This window comes from Nestor notabilis, unplaced genomic scaffold (assembly GCF_000696875.1).
Source record: "Nestor notabilis isolate BGI_N333 unplaced genomic scaffold, ASM69687v1 scaffold421, whole genome shotgun sequence".
Classification (NCBI taxonomy): domain Eukaryota; kingdom Metazoa; phylum Chordata; class Aves; order Psittaciformes; family Psittacidae; genus Nestor; species Nestor notabilis.
Window position 1 is genome coordinate 1,706 of NW_009914934.1, and position 18,357 is coordinate 20,062.

Sequence of the window (18,357 nt, forward strand, 5' to 3'; positions counted from 1 at the left end):
TTGTTCCCTATTAGAAAGAATTCTACTTTGTTTGGGATAACTGAGGGGAGCTAAGGGTGGAAAAAAAAGGGCAGTCTAGGTCTGAGAGCTCCTGCAGGGAGGGAGAAGGTCCAGCCAGGCTCCCGTAATTTTTTTCATTCTGTACCTGGCTGTTTGAACAGCTGCCTTCCAGATTCCATGTGAGAGCCTGCCCCCCTCAGGCTACAGCCCTTTCTGAACGAGTATTTGAGTATTCTTGGAAGTAGCACTACTGGGGCAAGACAGAGAGTGCATCTGTGATTCCTTGGCAGCCCTAGCCCAGGGATCAGCATATTTGCCTGAGATGTGACAAACAAGGATAAACAGATCCCTGTTCTGAATCAAGCAGAGGATGAAAGTAAATCACTGACTCCTATATATTATTTGAATGCTTAAAAGAGATTTACTCCTGGATTCTTTTTAGAAGGGAAAATCGGAATTGGCAATTCCAATTGAATTAGACAAATCATAATTAGATAAAGATTCTCTAACAAGAGGGTGCAACAACCATAGAGATGTGTGGGCACGTACACTTTGCCACTTTTTATCTGCATTGTCAGTCCTTGTTGTCTCCTAAGTTCCAATCACGATTTCTGAGAGTGCCTTTCTTAAGCAGCTGTTTTTCTGCATGCTGTCAGTTTGGGCACTTACTCATTAGATGAGGATTCTGCTCAACAGCAGGATGTCCAAGAATTAAGCACTGTAACACTTACATGTTCCTGAAATTCCCTAGCACAAGCCAACTCCTATTTTATGTCATTACTGCTTTCTCAATACCTCTCTCTTTGACTTTCAGATAAAAAAAAATAATAAAAGAGTGAAAAAAAAAACCTTTACACACAACATTGCTCCATGGAATATGGTGTGGATTATAATCTCTCTGGTGTGTATCCTGAAAACTTCCTGTGCCCAAGAAACACAAGTGTGCCTGGTACACAAACAAGCAGGAGAAGGGCACATGTTTGGAAAGGCTTGCCTGCAGGAAATGGATGGCATTGACTGTCCTGTGATCTCACTGCTCCATTGTGAAACAGGACAGGGCTGAGTGTCTGGGCTATTTTGATGATGTTGGCCTCAACAGCTTCCACTGGCTCACTTCCTCCTGAAGTCAGGGGTTTGGATTACCCAGCAATGCCAGCAGACCCTCACTGCCAGTCATGGGATATTTCTTTGGCATGGAAACTGTGTTTGAATTGCATGTAAGCTGTGTGCAACACAAGGTTAGCCTCTGCTGAAATATACATCCTAAAATTATTTGTGCAGTCCTTCTCTGTGCAGAACTACACACAGTTCTTCTACAGGATATACTATGTTGATCTCCTAAATGTGATTGAAAATATCCTAGATAGATCATAAAGAATTATTTAAGAATAGTAATAGAAAATCTTTTTTCATTTGATTTGTAATCTCTTAGAAGTAAACCATAAGGGCTTCCTTACAGATTTGCTTCTTTGGAAAGATTAACTTCCAAACAAAGTTCATCAAAATACTGAACTCTGAATCGTGTTTGGGATTTCTTTCTCAGGAGAAAGGAAAACACATCATATGATGCTGAGTATGAGTGGAATATAGTGTTTCTATATTTAATTAATACACTATTCTTCTCTCCTAAGCATTTTAATACATGCTGGGTCAAGCACATTGTTCACAATGGATTTTTGTTAAGTACAAGGTTCTTTTCATCCAGATATTGGCTCCATTAACATGGTTTCTTCAAGCTCATGTCTAAGTTTTAAATCCTTCTGGAATTGACACCAACTGTCCATTTTGACACTTGTTCATTAGTTTTCTCTCAATGGGAGCATTCTCCTTCTTTCAGCTGTTGTAGCAATTTTATATTTCACAAAGTTTCCTTACAAGACCCTACTGAACATTTTTCCTGATTTTGGAGAACCAGATAATGACTGCCCAAAGCGTTTCACAGTTCCATCAGAGCAACTCGCCCCTTGTTCCAGTCCATATTTAAAAAATGAAAGCTTCAGTCTTACTCCTTGCAAGTTTTTTTTTGTTTTAAATCAGAATCAATTACTTCTGCATGTATCAAGACTTAATGGTCATGACTATTAATCCAAGTCATACTTGCCTTTGCTAACCTGAAGCAAACTAGTCATGCCTGATCTGACCAATTTAGATGTGCCTTTACTGTAAAGAGCTTGAGTATCTTCTTGTGCATGTGTGTGCGATAAAGGATGTGTGGATGTGATATCTTAACAGCAATCACAAGTTAGAAAAACGCTGGCATCTTAAATAAGTTAATTCTTATCATTTTTCTATTATTCCAGACACACAACCAAGAGATTTTTTTCCCAAAGGCTAGATAAGCAGGAAGGTGCCTTTTGTGACATGTACCTGCTGTGCTCCTGCGGTGCTCATTTGGAACCTTTCTAGAAAGATGACATTAGCTTTCTGCAAATGCTCTCTTAGCTAATGCCCTCCATATTGAGAGCCCCTGACTACCACTAGTTCTTTATTATCAGCATGAGAGAACTGAAGGGATGGTGAAGGCAAACTAAAGCATGTGCATTGTGTGACAGTGATCTTGACTATCTACTGGCCATTTCTTTGGTTTGGGATGAGGTTATAGGAGAAAGATTTTATTACTTTGACAGTGTTCTTGGTTGTGATAGGAGGTGTGAAAAAGCGTTTTGGGAGACAATGCTTTCCTCACAGACCTTCCAAATAGACTGGACACATAAATATTAGGAAGAAAGGTTTAATGCAAGTTTCTTGCCTGCTTGCTTGCTTAGGGAGTTGAGATACACAGAAATTAAGTGATTTGTTTCAGACATGCAATGTCTGTGAAAACTTGGAACTAAGCACAGCTTTTCTCCCACACTAGCACAGGACCATCTTTCTGTGACTGCCAGTTGGCTCTGGCAGCAATGTCAGGGATCCCTTTTGTTTCAGAGGGAGCACACCAGTATGCAGGAGAGGAATGCCTGCCTTGTTAAATTTTGTGCAGAGCTGGTATAGCTGACACAATTAATCTCCATTAACCAGCAACTTGATAGGTCCCCAAAACCTGCTTAGGAGTGCCAGTAAATGGTAAGAAGAATTGGAAGGGCAAAAAGAATGGGAAAATCAAGAAGTGACAAAGGCATCTGCCTTCTTGAACAGCCAGTCACGTTCTTAGTGTACAGTACATTCAGTAGACGTGTTCTTACAATAATGGCCACCCCACAGGAAGTAGGCATATTTATGAGAAATTGCAACAATATGGATATTATTATAGAATATATTTTATCAAAACATCCTCCTTACAGCTGTTCTACCAGGACAACTCAGTATTTTTCTAAGACAACCTGTAACTAACTATTCAAAAGTCAATATATTCCAAAATTCACAGTCTAAAAGAGGAAAAAATCCCCACAAACATATAAAGGAGAGAAATATGTCAAAACTTTAAATGTCAACTATGACAGAGGCAGTATGTCTTTGTAAGTGTAAGGCACTATTAATACCAATTGAACATGAGGTTTTGCTTCTTAGTGTCCTAAGCAGCAAATGAGAGTTGTTGACAATGACGGCAACGCTGGCCTGAATTTTCTTTTTACCCTTGGCAGAGAAAGGTTCAGGTTAAACCCCTCCATATAAACGTTAGTCAGTTTTAGGAACATTTTCTAGCCTCCCTGACCCAGACAGTGCCTTGTCAGATAACTGTCCTGTCCTCAGAAGGGAGCAAGATTTCATGCTAGGCAGCCAGTCCCCTCAGGTCAATTCCTTGCCCATGCCTGGGGTGCGGTATCGTGCTATTGCAGGTCATTTAAGAATTCTGTGCACAATACACAAGCCCACACTGATGCTGTGTGTATTGTCTCTGTTACACTGACAGAGAACTAGTAGAATTCCGTAAGAAAAATAGTTAAATGGAGCTACTGTGCATCCAGCAGAAGACTGATAAATGAAAAGGCACAGTTCTGTAAGTGTTATATGCTGGATTCTGAGAAAGGGATTACCAATGTATTAATCAAATTAAAAGTGGATGAATTTTATTTATCTGCAGTTAACTGGTGAGCACATGCAGACAGCAGACTGAGGGAGAGAGGGGGACATACAGGTTTAATTACTTTTCTGTTTATGCCTCCATTAGTGGAAGAAAATCCTCATCTCTGCCTATACTGTCTGCCCATTTTTACATTTGTGGTGTCAAAGTATCTGTTTATGTATTAAAGATTAGTGAAAGAATAGACTAAATAGAGTCCTTAGTTTCCTAGAACTAAGTTGAACCACAAAGGATGTTGCCAACTGTCATAATCAGTGTTTTTCAAGTGAGGTAGGGATATGTGACAGTAAAGCTGATTGAAATGCAATCCTGCAACATGCCCCGTATCTTGCAGTACTCAGCTCATAGGTTGTGTGATGTTGTCTCAAGTATGCTCTGAGCATTCCAGGACACACTACCTGCTCAGCAGACTTCATGGAATGCAACTGTGAATGGTGGAGCTTTCATTGTATATTAGGTTTCTGGTATCCAAGTATTCTTTTTATATCATTCAGAACTCCATCTCCTGTAAAATATTTTGGGAACATCCTTGTAAAACTTCTTTCAGCTCATTATTGACTGTAAAGAGTGCTGGAATGGTTTATTCATTATTACCGTGGATAGCTGGGTGCAGCTGTCATCCTACGAAAAGATCACCCTGGTAACACCAATCAACAAGCAGAGTAAGATGATCCAGATATAACTGAAACCTTCTAAATGTTGTTTTTCAACTGAATTAGAGACACAACTTCATGCAAGCTTTGCCTGATGCCGGATCTGTGAAAGGTATCATTGACATTGTTATTCTGTGCTGAAAAGCCATTGATTTTCAGTTTTCTTTCCATAATGGAATCTGAGAAAGAGCCTACATGATAAGGGAGCTGTGAGAATAAATAATTAAAATATGTAATTAGTTCAGCATCATTTGGGAAAGGTTATTGGGAAAAGAGACTCACCATGCAAAATACCAACCATTGGATTAATCTTGCTGTCTTCAGCTGACACTGAACAATGACCAGTGCTACAATTTGTATCAGGATTTATTAGAGCAGTAGGGGGAACTCTGGATACGAAACCAGTTTATCCTTACAATCGTATACAGTGTCAAGGCTGCAAAGGCATGCAACTGATAGCACAGTTCAGCTCTGAGATCAGCACAAAAGCTGGTTTGCACTTGTCTCATACCTTGTAATCACAGCCACAGAGACGATAGGGCAGAAAGGTATTCTGGGCAAGAGCCAGCACAGAAATGCAGCTGATACTCTGTGATGTCATCTGGAAACCAACTCATAGGGAAAGGGATAGAGGAAAGGTTTTGTAGACCACTACACACCTTACCCAAGAGTGATGTATGCACGTCGGTCATGCCTGCAGGATTTGAATTCAGATGATCCATATTACTGTTTACAATTTCTTCTAATACAGTCACATATAGACAAGCAATACAGCATTAGGAAACAATAAAATGGAGAACAGTGTTAAGTGGACTTGTCTTTTCAACATCATACAGAGTGGTGACACAACAGTCATGGAAAAGTGCTGAAACAGTGAATCACTTTCAGTATGTTTTCTGTGACTCATTTCCTTTAAATCAAAACTGGCAAAGACATGTCCAACCCCATGTGTCAATGGTTTCCAGTTACAGTCTATGCAGTCAACACATTGCAGGTTTTGCAGCACTGATTGGGCATGTAACTTAGTTACAAAACAACCTTGAATTCATTTTTACCACATGTATATCCCCTAAAACAGAGAGGTAACTGGGTAGTTTTCATAGTTTGGAAAACAAAAATTAATTTGGATCTATCTATTTTTATTGTTTGTTTCCATGGAAAGACAATAATCTTGTGTAATGCTTAATACACGTGCCATACATACTCTGAAACAGGTACGTTTCAAGTTTAATTTTAACTTGCTGTCCAAATATTTTCAGAAAAAATCTCTTCTGGCCACAGACCTCAAGGGGCTTTGTGTCCTGAATCTCTACAAATTCATGTCCACATGTAGGAGGCTTTGTCATTTCTGTATGTAACCAGGAAAGCTTGCTGCCACGTACCTCAGGATAAAATATGATTGATTCATTCTTTGCTATTTTGTCTTAGTAACTGCTTATGAGCATACTTTGTATGGCAGCAGTACACAGACGATGTTACAGAGATTAATACATGTTATTAATCTTTCACACAATGTTATGAAATTTAATTACTGAATAGCTCTGTATATACAGTAAAAGCACAAGTTTGAATGCATAAGTATTTTTATCAAGAGCATAAAAAAGCGTTTTAAATTCAACATGAACGATGATGTTCTGCAACATGGTCTGTGTGAGGTGTCCCTTCCCATGGCAGAGGGGTTGGAACTAGATGATCTTAAGGTCCATTCCAGCCCCAACCATTCTATGATTCTAATGACTGCTTCTTCTGCGTGTGGAGGTATATCAGTCTCTATAGAAATCGCCTGAATAATTTAATACAGTATGACCTAATTCCAATACAATTGTAATAATCCTATAGAATCTGTGTATTCTCCAGGTTTTGTTCATTCAGTTTCTAATTTTGTAGAGTACATTCTTGCTGTCTTAGTAGCACCAAGAATCCGTAGAAAATTAAGTGGCACCATTAAAAACAAAAAGGCTGTGCTGCTTTTTATATATATTCATTCTTTCGATAGCAATTGGACAAATTCTGCTTGCTTCTGGCTCTTCAGTTCTGTCAGTAGCACACTACAGGTGTCACTGCATAAGTAAAGGAGGGCTGGAAGATAAAAGTCTATGTGAAAATTCTTTCTTCATGACTGAACAGGGGTCTGGGGGATCTCCTGACATACAGATCCCTATCCCTGTAAACCACTGGCAGGCACACAAGAAGGTCAGTGAACTACTGCTGTATTTATACTGAAAATCAGATTTTGGAAAGAATTGCTTGGAGATAGTTCTTTCCCTGACCATGTATTTTATGAGTTGTGGCCAGTTTATTGCTGAATATTTGCTTTTACCCTAAAGACAATACAAAATATGTCAAGGTAGCACGTATCAGATTGCCTACATCAAATTGCATAATAAACTATTTGAATTACTTTCTTTTTTTTTAATTTTTCCTCTACAGGAATGAGAGTCACATCTTCTAGTATCTTACTAAGTTGTCAGACAAGCGTGCTACCGAATGTAGTGTTTGACCACAGGCAGGTCCCTAAAGGAGGATGTAGGAATCTTCATCATTAAGTATTTTATAAAACACTGAAGCACACTTGGAACTTCTGGAGTTCATCTGTAAGTTGCATAAGGCTTCTTAGCTTTCTCCTTCATTTGAAAGGGGAATGACACACATACAGATATCCTGCCATTGTGGATATAAGATTATACAAGATTATGACTCTATAATGTCAATTTACCACACTGCTGCATGTGCTGCTACCAAGTACAAATACAAATCATGAAAAACACCTTTAAGTCCCTATAAACAATTTGTCAGAATACTTTAAAATGCATGTATAATAAATGAAGAACACATGTTTCATAGGAACCAAATGAAACTGGAGCTGTACCAAATGCTTTGCCAGAGACTTGAACAGCTGTGGACATCACCTCTTCCTCCCTCCATCCAGCTTTAAAAGGCACTGGTTTCTTTTTAGCTTGACTGGTGATGTTTATAACACTGTCAGTCTTTGCGAAAGATAGGTTGCCCAAAATATCTCTGCAAACCATTTCCATCTCCTTAAATGCCATCTTTTGATTTTCATTTTACGTATTTGGCACTTTCTGCTGCATTACAAAGGGTCCTCCCTGCACCATCCTTGCCAGCTTCTCAGAAGACATCAAACACCTACCATTATTTACTTCAGTGTCATGTTACATACTGTATAGCATTTTCTGTCTGGGAGCTACAGCTAAGAGATGGCAAGTTTTGTTACTATCCATCCTGTTCAGAGTGTGCGCACACAAACACACCCACAGACACATATTCTCCAAGGTTCTAAAGAGGTTTGCCTGACTTCCCTGAGCTTGACGCCTCAACAAAGCTATGGATTTCTACTGTCTAAACAGAATATAAGATGGCAACACCAAAGTCCTTTTACTATTATGTTTTGCATCTCAGATTAAGGTCACAGTTTTAGTGTTACTTAAAATGATACACTTCTTTACAAAGAGAAAACCTTGGCAACCAATTCTTCCCTGCCGTAGTATCAACTGAATACTGTCATTCCCATGTAAAACCAGGGCACGCAGTTTAATTATCTCTCCAGTCTTCCTGCTGCTTTACCAGTTTTTGCTTTGCTTATCAAATAACAGCTTCCTACTTCTCCTATTCCTGTTTCAGATATAGTTCTGATAATGATAGTCAGTGGGAATGGAAGATGTTTTTTTTATTAAATCTCCAAATATTAATTCCCAAACTTTTCAGTGTCTACAGCGATTTGCCAAACCTGAGGAAGGAGCAATAACTTTTTAACTTGCAACTCTGTGTTATAAAATATATGGCTACTAAATTTTGAGTAACCTTTCAAAATACCAGTGTTATATTTAAGAAATGTGAATGAATTATAAATGTTCTATTACTCAAGTCAATCTAATACTGATAGATATTACTCTATTGATAGATATTACTCAAGTCAATCTAATAGAACAGTTGTAATATACATAATAAATTTATAGTTTTACTTTATCTGCTTGAAAAAGTGGAAGGAATGTAAAATACTAACTTCAGCACTGAACATATGCAATCACCACTGTATGCTTAAAAAACACAACCAGCTGATTATAAAATAGCTTAAATAGCCCCAAGTGTCCCTGAAGAACTACTGTGTGCTCTGTAAAAGCTCAATAATCCTCCCCATGTCAGAAGGTGACTCTTCAGCTGTTCAGGATCACGAGCTGATATGCTACCACTCGTAAAAAAAAGATTCAAAACACAAGAACATACAGGTAGGTAAAGATCACTGTGGTGGTATTGGAATTAATCTGCAAGAGCTGACAACATTGAAACTGATCTAGCAAGACAGATTCAAGGAACTGTAGCTTTTACTTCAAACCACAAAGAACACAGCAAATTCACATCAAAATAAGTTCAATGGGAATATGAAATTTTTACATCATATTTGGCTCATTTTTCTTATTTTACAAAGATAACCAGAAAAAAGGAGTATGCTCAAACACACTTTCTGTTTAAGTACATACTGAATGCAATATTCATATAACACCAGAAGTGCAAATCATTATTGCTCAGTGATCTGGATAAAATACATATCTATGAAGGCACATTGATAGAAGAAAAGATGTTCCAGTCATCTGTGGTTGTTTTTCATCATCAAAATAGGGGAATTCACTTTGGCCCCTGTGCTTAGAAAAATATGAATTTGACTTTCAAAATCACATTATCTTTAATGTGTTGTCTTAGTATTTACATGGTAGTTTCTTCCCATTCAAGCTCCACATCACCTACGGAAGAAACAGATACATTACATTAACCTACCTAGTAAATAAATAGTAACTAATGGCAGATAACTGCTTTGGCTGAATTTAAAGGATCTTGCAGGGAAAGAAGTGGAAAGCTTCATCAATGGCTATTTCTATGAGTGAGACTAAAGAGCAGCAAAATGCTAGAAATTTACACTCCTGAAATAAAACCCCACATGTCAAAGTACTTTTTAATGGTTCTTTGTTTGGACAGTCAATGCACCTGCTATGAAAAAATAATTTCGAGACAATCTGTAGCTCCTTACCTTCCATGGCATCCAGAGAGTCCATCTTTTGCAGTGCTGAATAATTTACAAAACATATGGGCTGACTACTTCCCTTGATTGTCAACAGATCCAATACACACTGATGCAAAAATATATATTGTGCCTGTAAGACATGAATTTAAAGATGTTTGATTAGAAGAAAAATGTACTTCTAGTACCAAAAAACTTTTAAATTTTCATATAACATCAAGATGTTCTCAAAGTAACTGCAGTTTAACAGAGCAATGTCAGTACTTCAATGACCACATCACATATGCCTGATCTGACTTCACTCATTACAAGGTATGCTGCATTAAAATTTTTCAAAACATGTTAATTCTTATGCCCAGTAAAGATATATGAAATTAGACTAATCATAACTGAGACTAATAGGCGATTCCATAATTTTCTGTAAAGTTTTACTCTATGACAAGACACTAGACTACTTTTTGCCACTAGACTGAAGAAACTGAACCACATAAATATTTAGGTAAGAAAATTTCTGTCTTTCTAGTATAAAGAAAACCAGCAGGGTGCACTCAAATGCAGAAGTTCAAGTATATCTGAATGTATGTGTTCTAAGAGCATATCCCTTTGCTAAGAGCCAAAAAACCCCACATTACTTTTAGATACTTCTTGAACTGTAGGATCACTTTTAACTGACTATAATGCAAAGAGTTGCCATCTGAAGTTAATTTCATACTTCCAAGAACATAAAGTAACTCTGGCTAATGATTGCTGAAAAGAGAATAACAAAATAAAGCAATGTAAGAATGAAATGGAGAATGAAAACAGACAGCAGGAAAATAAAGGGATTAAGCAGATCTTCACACAGAGGTACTGTGTATGTAGAGGCTGAAAATGAACCAGATCACAGGCTTGTCCAGATTGAAAGAGATCTCTTGAGATCAGCTAGTGCAATCCCCTACTGCTCAAGCTGGGTCAGCTAAATCACATTGTCCAAGACTTTGTCTAGATGGGTTTTCAATATCTCCACAGATGGAGATGACCAAAATAACTTTAACTTCCTTAATTTGTGCATGGGTAAATACATTAGTGTAATTTTTCTGCTCAATAATTGCTATCTTGTTTCAGAACTGCCATCAATTTAAATGTCTCAGATATATGAGAGAAATTTGCTTATAAAGGTATGTTTTAGGGTCACAGCTCTAGAGCCACGGGTAATTAAACCAGACTTCCACAGGCCCCTGCAGTTCAAAGTACCATTACACTTTTTAATAGTTTGCTTACTGAAGCAATAGCATGGCATTGTTTCAAACTAGCTTTTGTACTTGACTTGGCACGATGATAAACTTTAACAGATCCACTACACAGTTATGGATTTCTAGAACAAAGGTCTGAAGTTTCAGTGGAGCTAAGATTCTAGTTCAGAAGGCAGACTCTGAAAGCTCCATGATCTCTTGCATTCATACAGCTACTTGTGAGCATGTAGCAATGAAAATCTTTCTGGGTTTGCCAGGGAAGAGTGGAGCATAGATACCTGGGGTATACATGTGTGACAAGTTATTTTCCCAGTTAGAATTAATGACATTATTAATTATTTGAAAGTCTTTTTTTTTTTTATGACTGGAAGACATTAAATTTTCTTCCAGACTTTACCTTATTTTCAGATTATTCTATTCCTAGTAAAAAAACGCAAAACAACAACGAAAAAAAGTATTCCCAGAATTTATCATCACAGGAAAGTCCTGGCAATTGTTTAGCTGCATAAAGACTTCAAATGGAAAAACTGAAAGCAACTGGTAATCAGACTGCACCATACAAGAAACAGCATGACACAGTATCAACAGAAGGTCTCACAAAATCTTCTGAAGTGCAGTTGCTGAAGAGAGATTAACTGCTTTTTGTATATTCTGACACACTTTTTGTGTATTCTGACATGATCTAGAACAGAAGAATGTCGTTCCTAATGGAAAAAGTCTCCCTACACTAAAATCAGCTTAAAACCGTTAGCCATGTGGAAGTTCGTCTTGAAACTGCTCACCCATACTGAGAGGCTGCTAAGTCATGCTGTAGACTCAAAGGCTTCTGCAGGAGCCTTGGGTTGGATCTAGTCTGAAGAAGGCTTATTCCAGAAGCCTTATGCAAATACAGCTGGATTTCCATTCCACTGGAACCAGACCCCCAGATACAGGAGATGTCTTCCTTACAAGCTGGTTGTCACTACCTTATATCCATACTCAGTAAATCTGCCAGAAATGCAATGTTTTAGACCCAAACCCCACTACTGCCTTGATTTTGCAAAATCTGGAGTCTGTGCTTAATTCTATCCATATGTATTATTTTATTTGAAGCAGTTTAAAAAGAATCAAGGAATCATTAATGAGGTCAAAGGTAATCAAATAGTTAAAAGTTTAGAGGACTATGCTACATATACCTACACAAAAAAATTAGCTAAGTAGTAAATAAAGTCAAATTAAGTAGCGCATGAGCAAATCCACTTCTTTTATTTAACAACTGTTTCACCCAAAACCTGAAATGAACTTTCTCAAAGTCTGAGAAATTATGATTTAGGTTCTAAAAATTGAACATCTCAGCACTTTTTTCAGCAACTGTCAAGGCTTTGCTGGCCAATACAGTTAAATATAGATACAAACCATACACTTGCAGAATGCTTGAAATCCAAATAGAAGTAGGATTTAGCATTAGACAGTTCATTGTTATGAGCTTTCTAGTCTTGTTTTCTAGGAGATCAGATAACTAACTTTTTAACAACGCAAAAACAAAACACATAAATATACAGATCTTACCAGATTCTGTACCATACACATTCTTTCACTTCTTAACTCAGCTACAAGTCCATAGATATCCACAAAATCATGGTCATTTATATGTTGGGTTAAATGGTCAAGTGCAATATAAACACCTGTTCTTCCAACGCCAGCACTGCAAACATAATATACAAGATCTGGTTAAATTAAGTGTGAAAAGAAAACTTCGTAAAAAAATAAATATTTTCCAGTATTTACTTGTGTATCTGCTTTCTAAATGGGATTAAGTGAAACCTGGATTTGTGCCATGTTCTGATTTTGCAAGGGGTTGCACCTGAAAAATGAGATATAACTAAACCAAATCTTTGTAAATGAAAAAACAGTTCTTCAACTTCTCTGAGAATTTTCTAGTGCTCAGTAATTCAAAGAAAAAAGAAATCACAAGATTTTGTGCAATCGTACCTTGATTCTGTGATGCTTTTGGTATTTGAGACAAAATAACATGGGATTTTCTCAAAATTGCTATCAGACTTCTCTGCAATCAGTGTACTAAATGGAGAGTATATCACTGCAGATAATCAGGAAATGTAGAGCAAAACTCTCTTCAACCTGCAAGTTCTAATAAGCTGAAAGTAATTAATGAGTTTTCGGGACATGAGAATACATTATGCTGCTTTATAACCATCAGGAATTTGAGCACAGGTGGAGCATTTGGCCTGTGTTGGCCCCTTTAAATAACTGTGTTGTGAAAACGGGGTAAGATTCACTGCAGAGCAGCCCCAGAGAACATTAAGTGTCCTCAAAACTACAAGACCTGTGGTTTTCTCCTGCAATAGTCTCCCTGGCCCCTGCAGTATAGGGAAATGTCAAACTGTCAGTGACAATGATACCAAATAAAATGAAGCTTTATCAACCCATTGTGGGTGGCACCTGTGAGGCACTGAGGACAAACAAAAAGAACTTCCATGCATGATAAGCTGGATAGTTAGGGAAGAGATTTATGGCAACAAACCCAGCTTTTTCTTCCACCTATTTTCAGACTCACACTAAGTGAGAATGAGGCAAAGAATCATCTGTGGACCCCTGAGTTCAGATTGCTGTTTTGGAGTGTGCCCGCTCATTCAGTGGGAATACAGACCTGCATATGAAACACAGGCACACTCACCACTTCCCTGAAGACTTAGCCTTCCCCACACACTTACTCTTTGAAAAGCAGTTTAAGGGTGTTGAGTATGAGATCAGTGGGAACCATGACAGCTGAACACCTCTAATCACCAGACTATTCATTTAGGAGCCTAAATATAGATTTTAGCTGTTTACAGGCATCCAAGTCTGAAATCTGGCATACGCAAACCTTTATTCCTATTTGTCATTCTCTGTGGCTCTCAAATAGTTTCTTCTTTTTGATGTGACATGTATATTTTAAATAAATTTTTTAAACTTATTTCTTAAGAGGGGCTATAATTATAACAGGAGTAATTAAACCCAACATGTCATTTTCTATTCCTTTTCTTATGATAAAAAGGAAAACTGAGATAAATCTAGCAGTACCTTATGGTAATCGTTGAAGTAACTGTTTCACGGACATCACCTCAGTGGGATTTCCACAAACAGAAAAACTTTGGCATTTTACTTCCTAGAAAGAACTAAGGAGCTCTACTGGAGAAAGCTTCACTGCTGTCCATACTAGAACCATACCTGTGTACTCAGTTTTCATTGTTCTTCTGGCAACTTCCCTAAGCATTAATATGCACTTGAAATTCTCAGATACTCCATGATGATTTGGTGAATATGCTTACCTGCAGTGAACCACCATCGGTGTATTATCATGGGCTCGACTTGCACGGATAAGTTTTACAAAATGGATAATTGGTGCAGAAGTTTCAGGGACTCCATGTTCTGGCCAAGAAGTGAAGTTACACTGCCGCACCATCATGCAGTCTCCATGCTGAAGAATGCAAAATAAGACAGTTTTTACAGAAGAAATGTGACAGAAGATCCAGTAAGCTACATGTAACCTTCTTAACAATTTCATGTGAAAAAAGAATGTCAGAATAGCATCATTATAAGAGGTATTTGTATCAAAGGATAATTTGTGTTGCACTGGTCTGATGGCAGGTCTTCTGAGAGATAGCATCAAGTCCATCTTTCAGGAAGTATTAATGACTTCAGCAGTTGCTCTCCATTTGACTTCAGTCCCTGTATCAATGCAATTTGTAGATTACCTGTTGAGGTTTCTATGGCTCACTTAGAAGTTTAGTGAACTGGGATGACAAATATATTTAGGAGAAAGCAACCATTCTATGGCTGAACTAATGCAGTGAAGGCAAACACACATACACTGGTAAACGCAGTTATATTTTCTAAGTGTTTGATACCCTCTCAGTGAGAGCAGCAGCAACAGCGACTCAAAGAAAAGAGCAGGTTATGATCTGACATCTAAATTAACTATGAAGGACATAAGAATAAAAGCACAGGATCATACCAAAGGCCTGTCTAGACCAACAAAACATAACAATATATCTATAGTTCCACAGAATATCACTGCCATTCTTAATAACTTGTGACTTGTGAACTGCCTTAGTCTAGAGATGGTATCTCAAAATTTAACAGCAGTTGTCAGAATTTTCTTATACTAATTTCTCCAGATTTTATGAAGCCGTGTAATACTGTAGCATTCACAGTATCTTGCAGCAAGGAGTACCACAGTTTCAACTGTTGTGTAATGAACCAGTTCCTCTTTTTTTTTTTTATTTTGAACCAACCACTTGCTCTTTTCATATTGCAAGAAACACTGAACAACTGGCACAATTATGTCGAGCAACTACTTTCAGTCTATATTTTTAAAACTGCTGAACATAAAACAAAAAGATAAATTACTTTGGACACAATATGGCAATAATTGTGAATGATTTGCCTCACATATGCTTTTTATCTTCACTGGAAGATCATCACGAATCTACCCATTTGTGAATGGAAGATGAAGTACAATCAAAGCCAGCAATATGGCACATTCAATGACATGCTTATAAAGGACATAGAATTTTGTGCAGCGTAGTTCAGCTATAGTAAATGTATCACTTAGTTCAGGTTTTCTCTTTTCCTTTCTTCTCTCTTCTCTGCCTCACAATGGTTAACACAGGTGACTTCACATTTTGCTAGCTTACATTTTTATTTTAAATAGTCCCTTTTCTGGTCTTGTTTACTTTATGTCTTGTTTAAACTGAAAAAAAGTTCACTGTCTCTCATTTTAAAACATTTGGTTGTCCTGTACTATGTGCACAACACATCCTTATGGGGTGACCACTGAGGCAATCCCCTAACTGCTGCATTCCTTTCGTCATGTGAACATGCCACAGGATGGTAATGCATGTATTTAGATAGCCAAGTTCAGGTCCTAGTATCTGGCTGAACTACATATAACACAGGTCAATACTGGGTGTGGAAAAGAAGACTAACTTCATTGTGATTCATCATGCCCAGATTGCTTTCTGAGCCTACCTGTTGGTCTGCCTTAATGCTGGGTGCTCACTTTTTCCAAAGACTGGAAATCATAGCTGTGGATCATGGCAAAGATGAAGATCTACTCTGTGCCCCGCACTCCCCTTCCCAGCACATAGAGTGGGAGTAATACTGATGATTCTTTTTTATATTGGGTGAATCTCCTGGGGGTGGAGGCCAATACGTCTGGTGGTACAATGCAAAACAGCTGCGCTGCACCAGAGAATCTTGCCCTTTAATCTGAGAGGGATATACTCAAAGGGATTTGTCTGATCCTAGAATGGTTAGGATTACTCCTTTCTAGAAGAGACAACTGAGATGTTCAAATAGAAACTTCAACTCCCACCAGACCAGAGGTTCAGTAACCTTGACAGACCCTTCATAGCATGTCAGACAAATATCCGAGCTCATTGTGACAGAAACTGGGAAAATTCTCAGGAAAAAGAAACCAAACCAAACCAAAACCAAACAGGAATGAAAACAAAATGCATGAAAATCAGGCATTGCAGTGCATACACGTTAAAAGATTAAAAGAATACTGAGGGGTAGTTGAGTGGGATGGAGCACATTTGACGTTCTTTGAGGTGTTAGATGGGTTTTATTCAATCACCTTCTGGTTCTGACTTACCCGTTCAATTTTTAGATCTCTGATGGTCCAGTCTATTTGAATATCTTCCATCAACTTAGTAATCACTATATCCCCAAACACAGTCACTGGCTTATTATCTTCTGGCCAGTACTGATGACACCTTATCTGCAGGGAGATGATGACTAATTAGCGATGATCGTATTATAATCCTGACAGAAACTACATACACAATTTCCAATTATCTCAAATGCTGTTAATTAGTACAGTGGTAACTCACCCGTCCTTTTTCAAAACATTGTGTAAGCATCACAAGCGTTTTTGCTCTTGTCTCCCACACCATTCTCCAGAAATCACCCACTGTTCCTGGTAATGGTCCCTGAGTTGCAATAAACTCATTTGGACATAAATAACCCTAAGAAAAAGAAAATCTTTAATACAGAGGTTGGCAAGGAAGAAAAAAATTTGTATGTGACTCATAGTTGTGCCTGTAGCTACCGTGCCTAAGACTAAAATCTTGTCAGATATATACGAAATGAATCGGCATAGGCCTGGCTAATCACTGCATGGCAGATGGCCTTGGCAACCTAAAGAAGTAATGGCATTTTTTCCACCACATAGATCAGTTATGAACCAATGGTCTAATAAAATTAGGGAAATGCCATCCCAATAAAAATGCATTTAGCAGGGAAATTACAGGGACATTAGGTCAGTAATTCCCATTTAAATATATCCAAGCCTTTCTGTTAACCAGGACGTAGCCTTACTACAGATTCAGCCAGAGGCCACCAAGAATTATGTCAGGATGTGGCCAACAAAGTAGAATTAAATAGTGTTAAGGAGCAGTGGAGCCAGCGAAGCAAATAAGGAGTGGTCTGAGAGCTAGTGCAAGCTATACACCACACTGATGACCTTGTCCTTCCAGTGATCACCAGGATCTGCTGTAACTTAGGCATAGACCTCACTGAAACAAATGATCTAAGAGAAAAGGTCTCCAAGAAACCTACTGTAGGGCCTGGTTTTTATTTTAGTGTTGGCTTCTGTTCATTTATAAACTGATGTAAATCTTGGGGAGAAGGAAGTTTGTTGAACAAAATCAGTGTAAATGTTGTCAGTGCATGGGTTCTCATGGATCTGTTTCTACAAAGAAACTAACCATACCCTACAGGAACTCTTATGTACTACAGAAAGTCTAAAATAACAACAATAGCAATAACAGCAATAAATTTATACTGCAGAGCTAGCTGTCTATAATATCACAGAGTTCTGCCTATTGCTCGAAAGAACTGACAGAGTGGTTTACAGCACCACCAAAGTTCCTTGTCGGAATTATAGCCCTGTAATTCACAGCTGCTTGTTACTTACTCCACCTATAATATACAGAACAGATGGCAGTGAGAAACTATGTTAATCCTCCCTAGTTCAAGAGTGAGGTGAGAAACGATAATTCAGTGATGCAAAGCTCATGGTTCAATTACTGACTTTTTGTGGTTTAACCAATGAAAACAAAAGTAGCAGCCAAGTTCCCATTTGTTAAAACTATATACAAGACCTCTTCTTCCCTCTCTTTACATGCATGCATATGTACATCTACTAAATAAACAGTTACATAAACACACACACACACACGTATATTTACAGCTATATGCAGTTATATACACATCCACAAATATAGAAAATGAGAGCATACAAAGGGAAAAGCTTTAGCCCTGAGAAATGGTAACATTACAGTCGTCTATTCACTGATGAGCGGTGACCTAAAGTCAGCATGCAGTAAGATGCCTGTATGCAGTAAAGACATGCAAAATCTCAGCAGGCAA

General features: G+C 37.9%; 1 protein-coding gene across 1 annotated transcript in view; it reads right to left on the minus strand.

The window, feature by feature from the left end:
• Window positions 1-9,396: 9,396 nt before the first annotated feature.
• The window catches only part of PTPRQ (protein tyrosine phosphatase, receptor type, Q), a 103,426-nt gene continuing 94,465 nt past the window's right edge, over window positions 9,397-18,357 (minus strand). Inside the window, exons 40-45 of the mRNA XM_010023878.1 lie at window positions 16,818-16,952; window positions 16,580-16,705; window positions 14,250-14,398; window positions 12,490-12,625; window positions 9,719-9,842; window positions 9,397-9,434 (exon numbers count right to left, since the gene is read on the minus strand). Coding sequence (XP_010022180.1) covers window positions 9,397-9,434; window positions 9,719-9,842; window positions 12,490-12,625; window positions 14,250-14,398; window positions 16,580-16,705; window positions 16,818-16,952 — 708 coding nt within the window. The remainder of the gene's footprint in view (window positions 9,435-9,718; window positions 9,843-12,489; window positions 12,626-14,249; window positions 14,399-16,579; window positions 16,706-16,817; window positions 16,953-18,357) is intronic.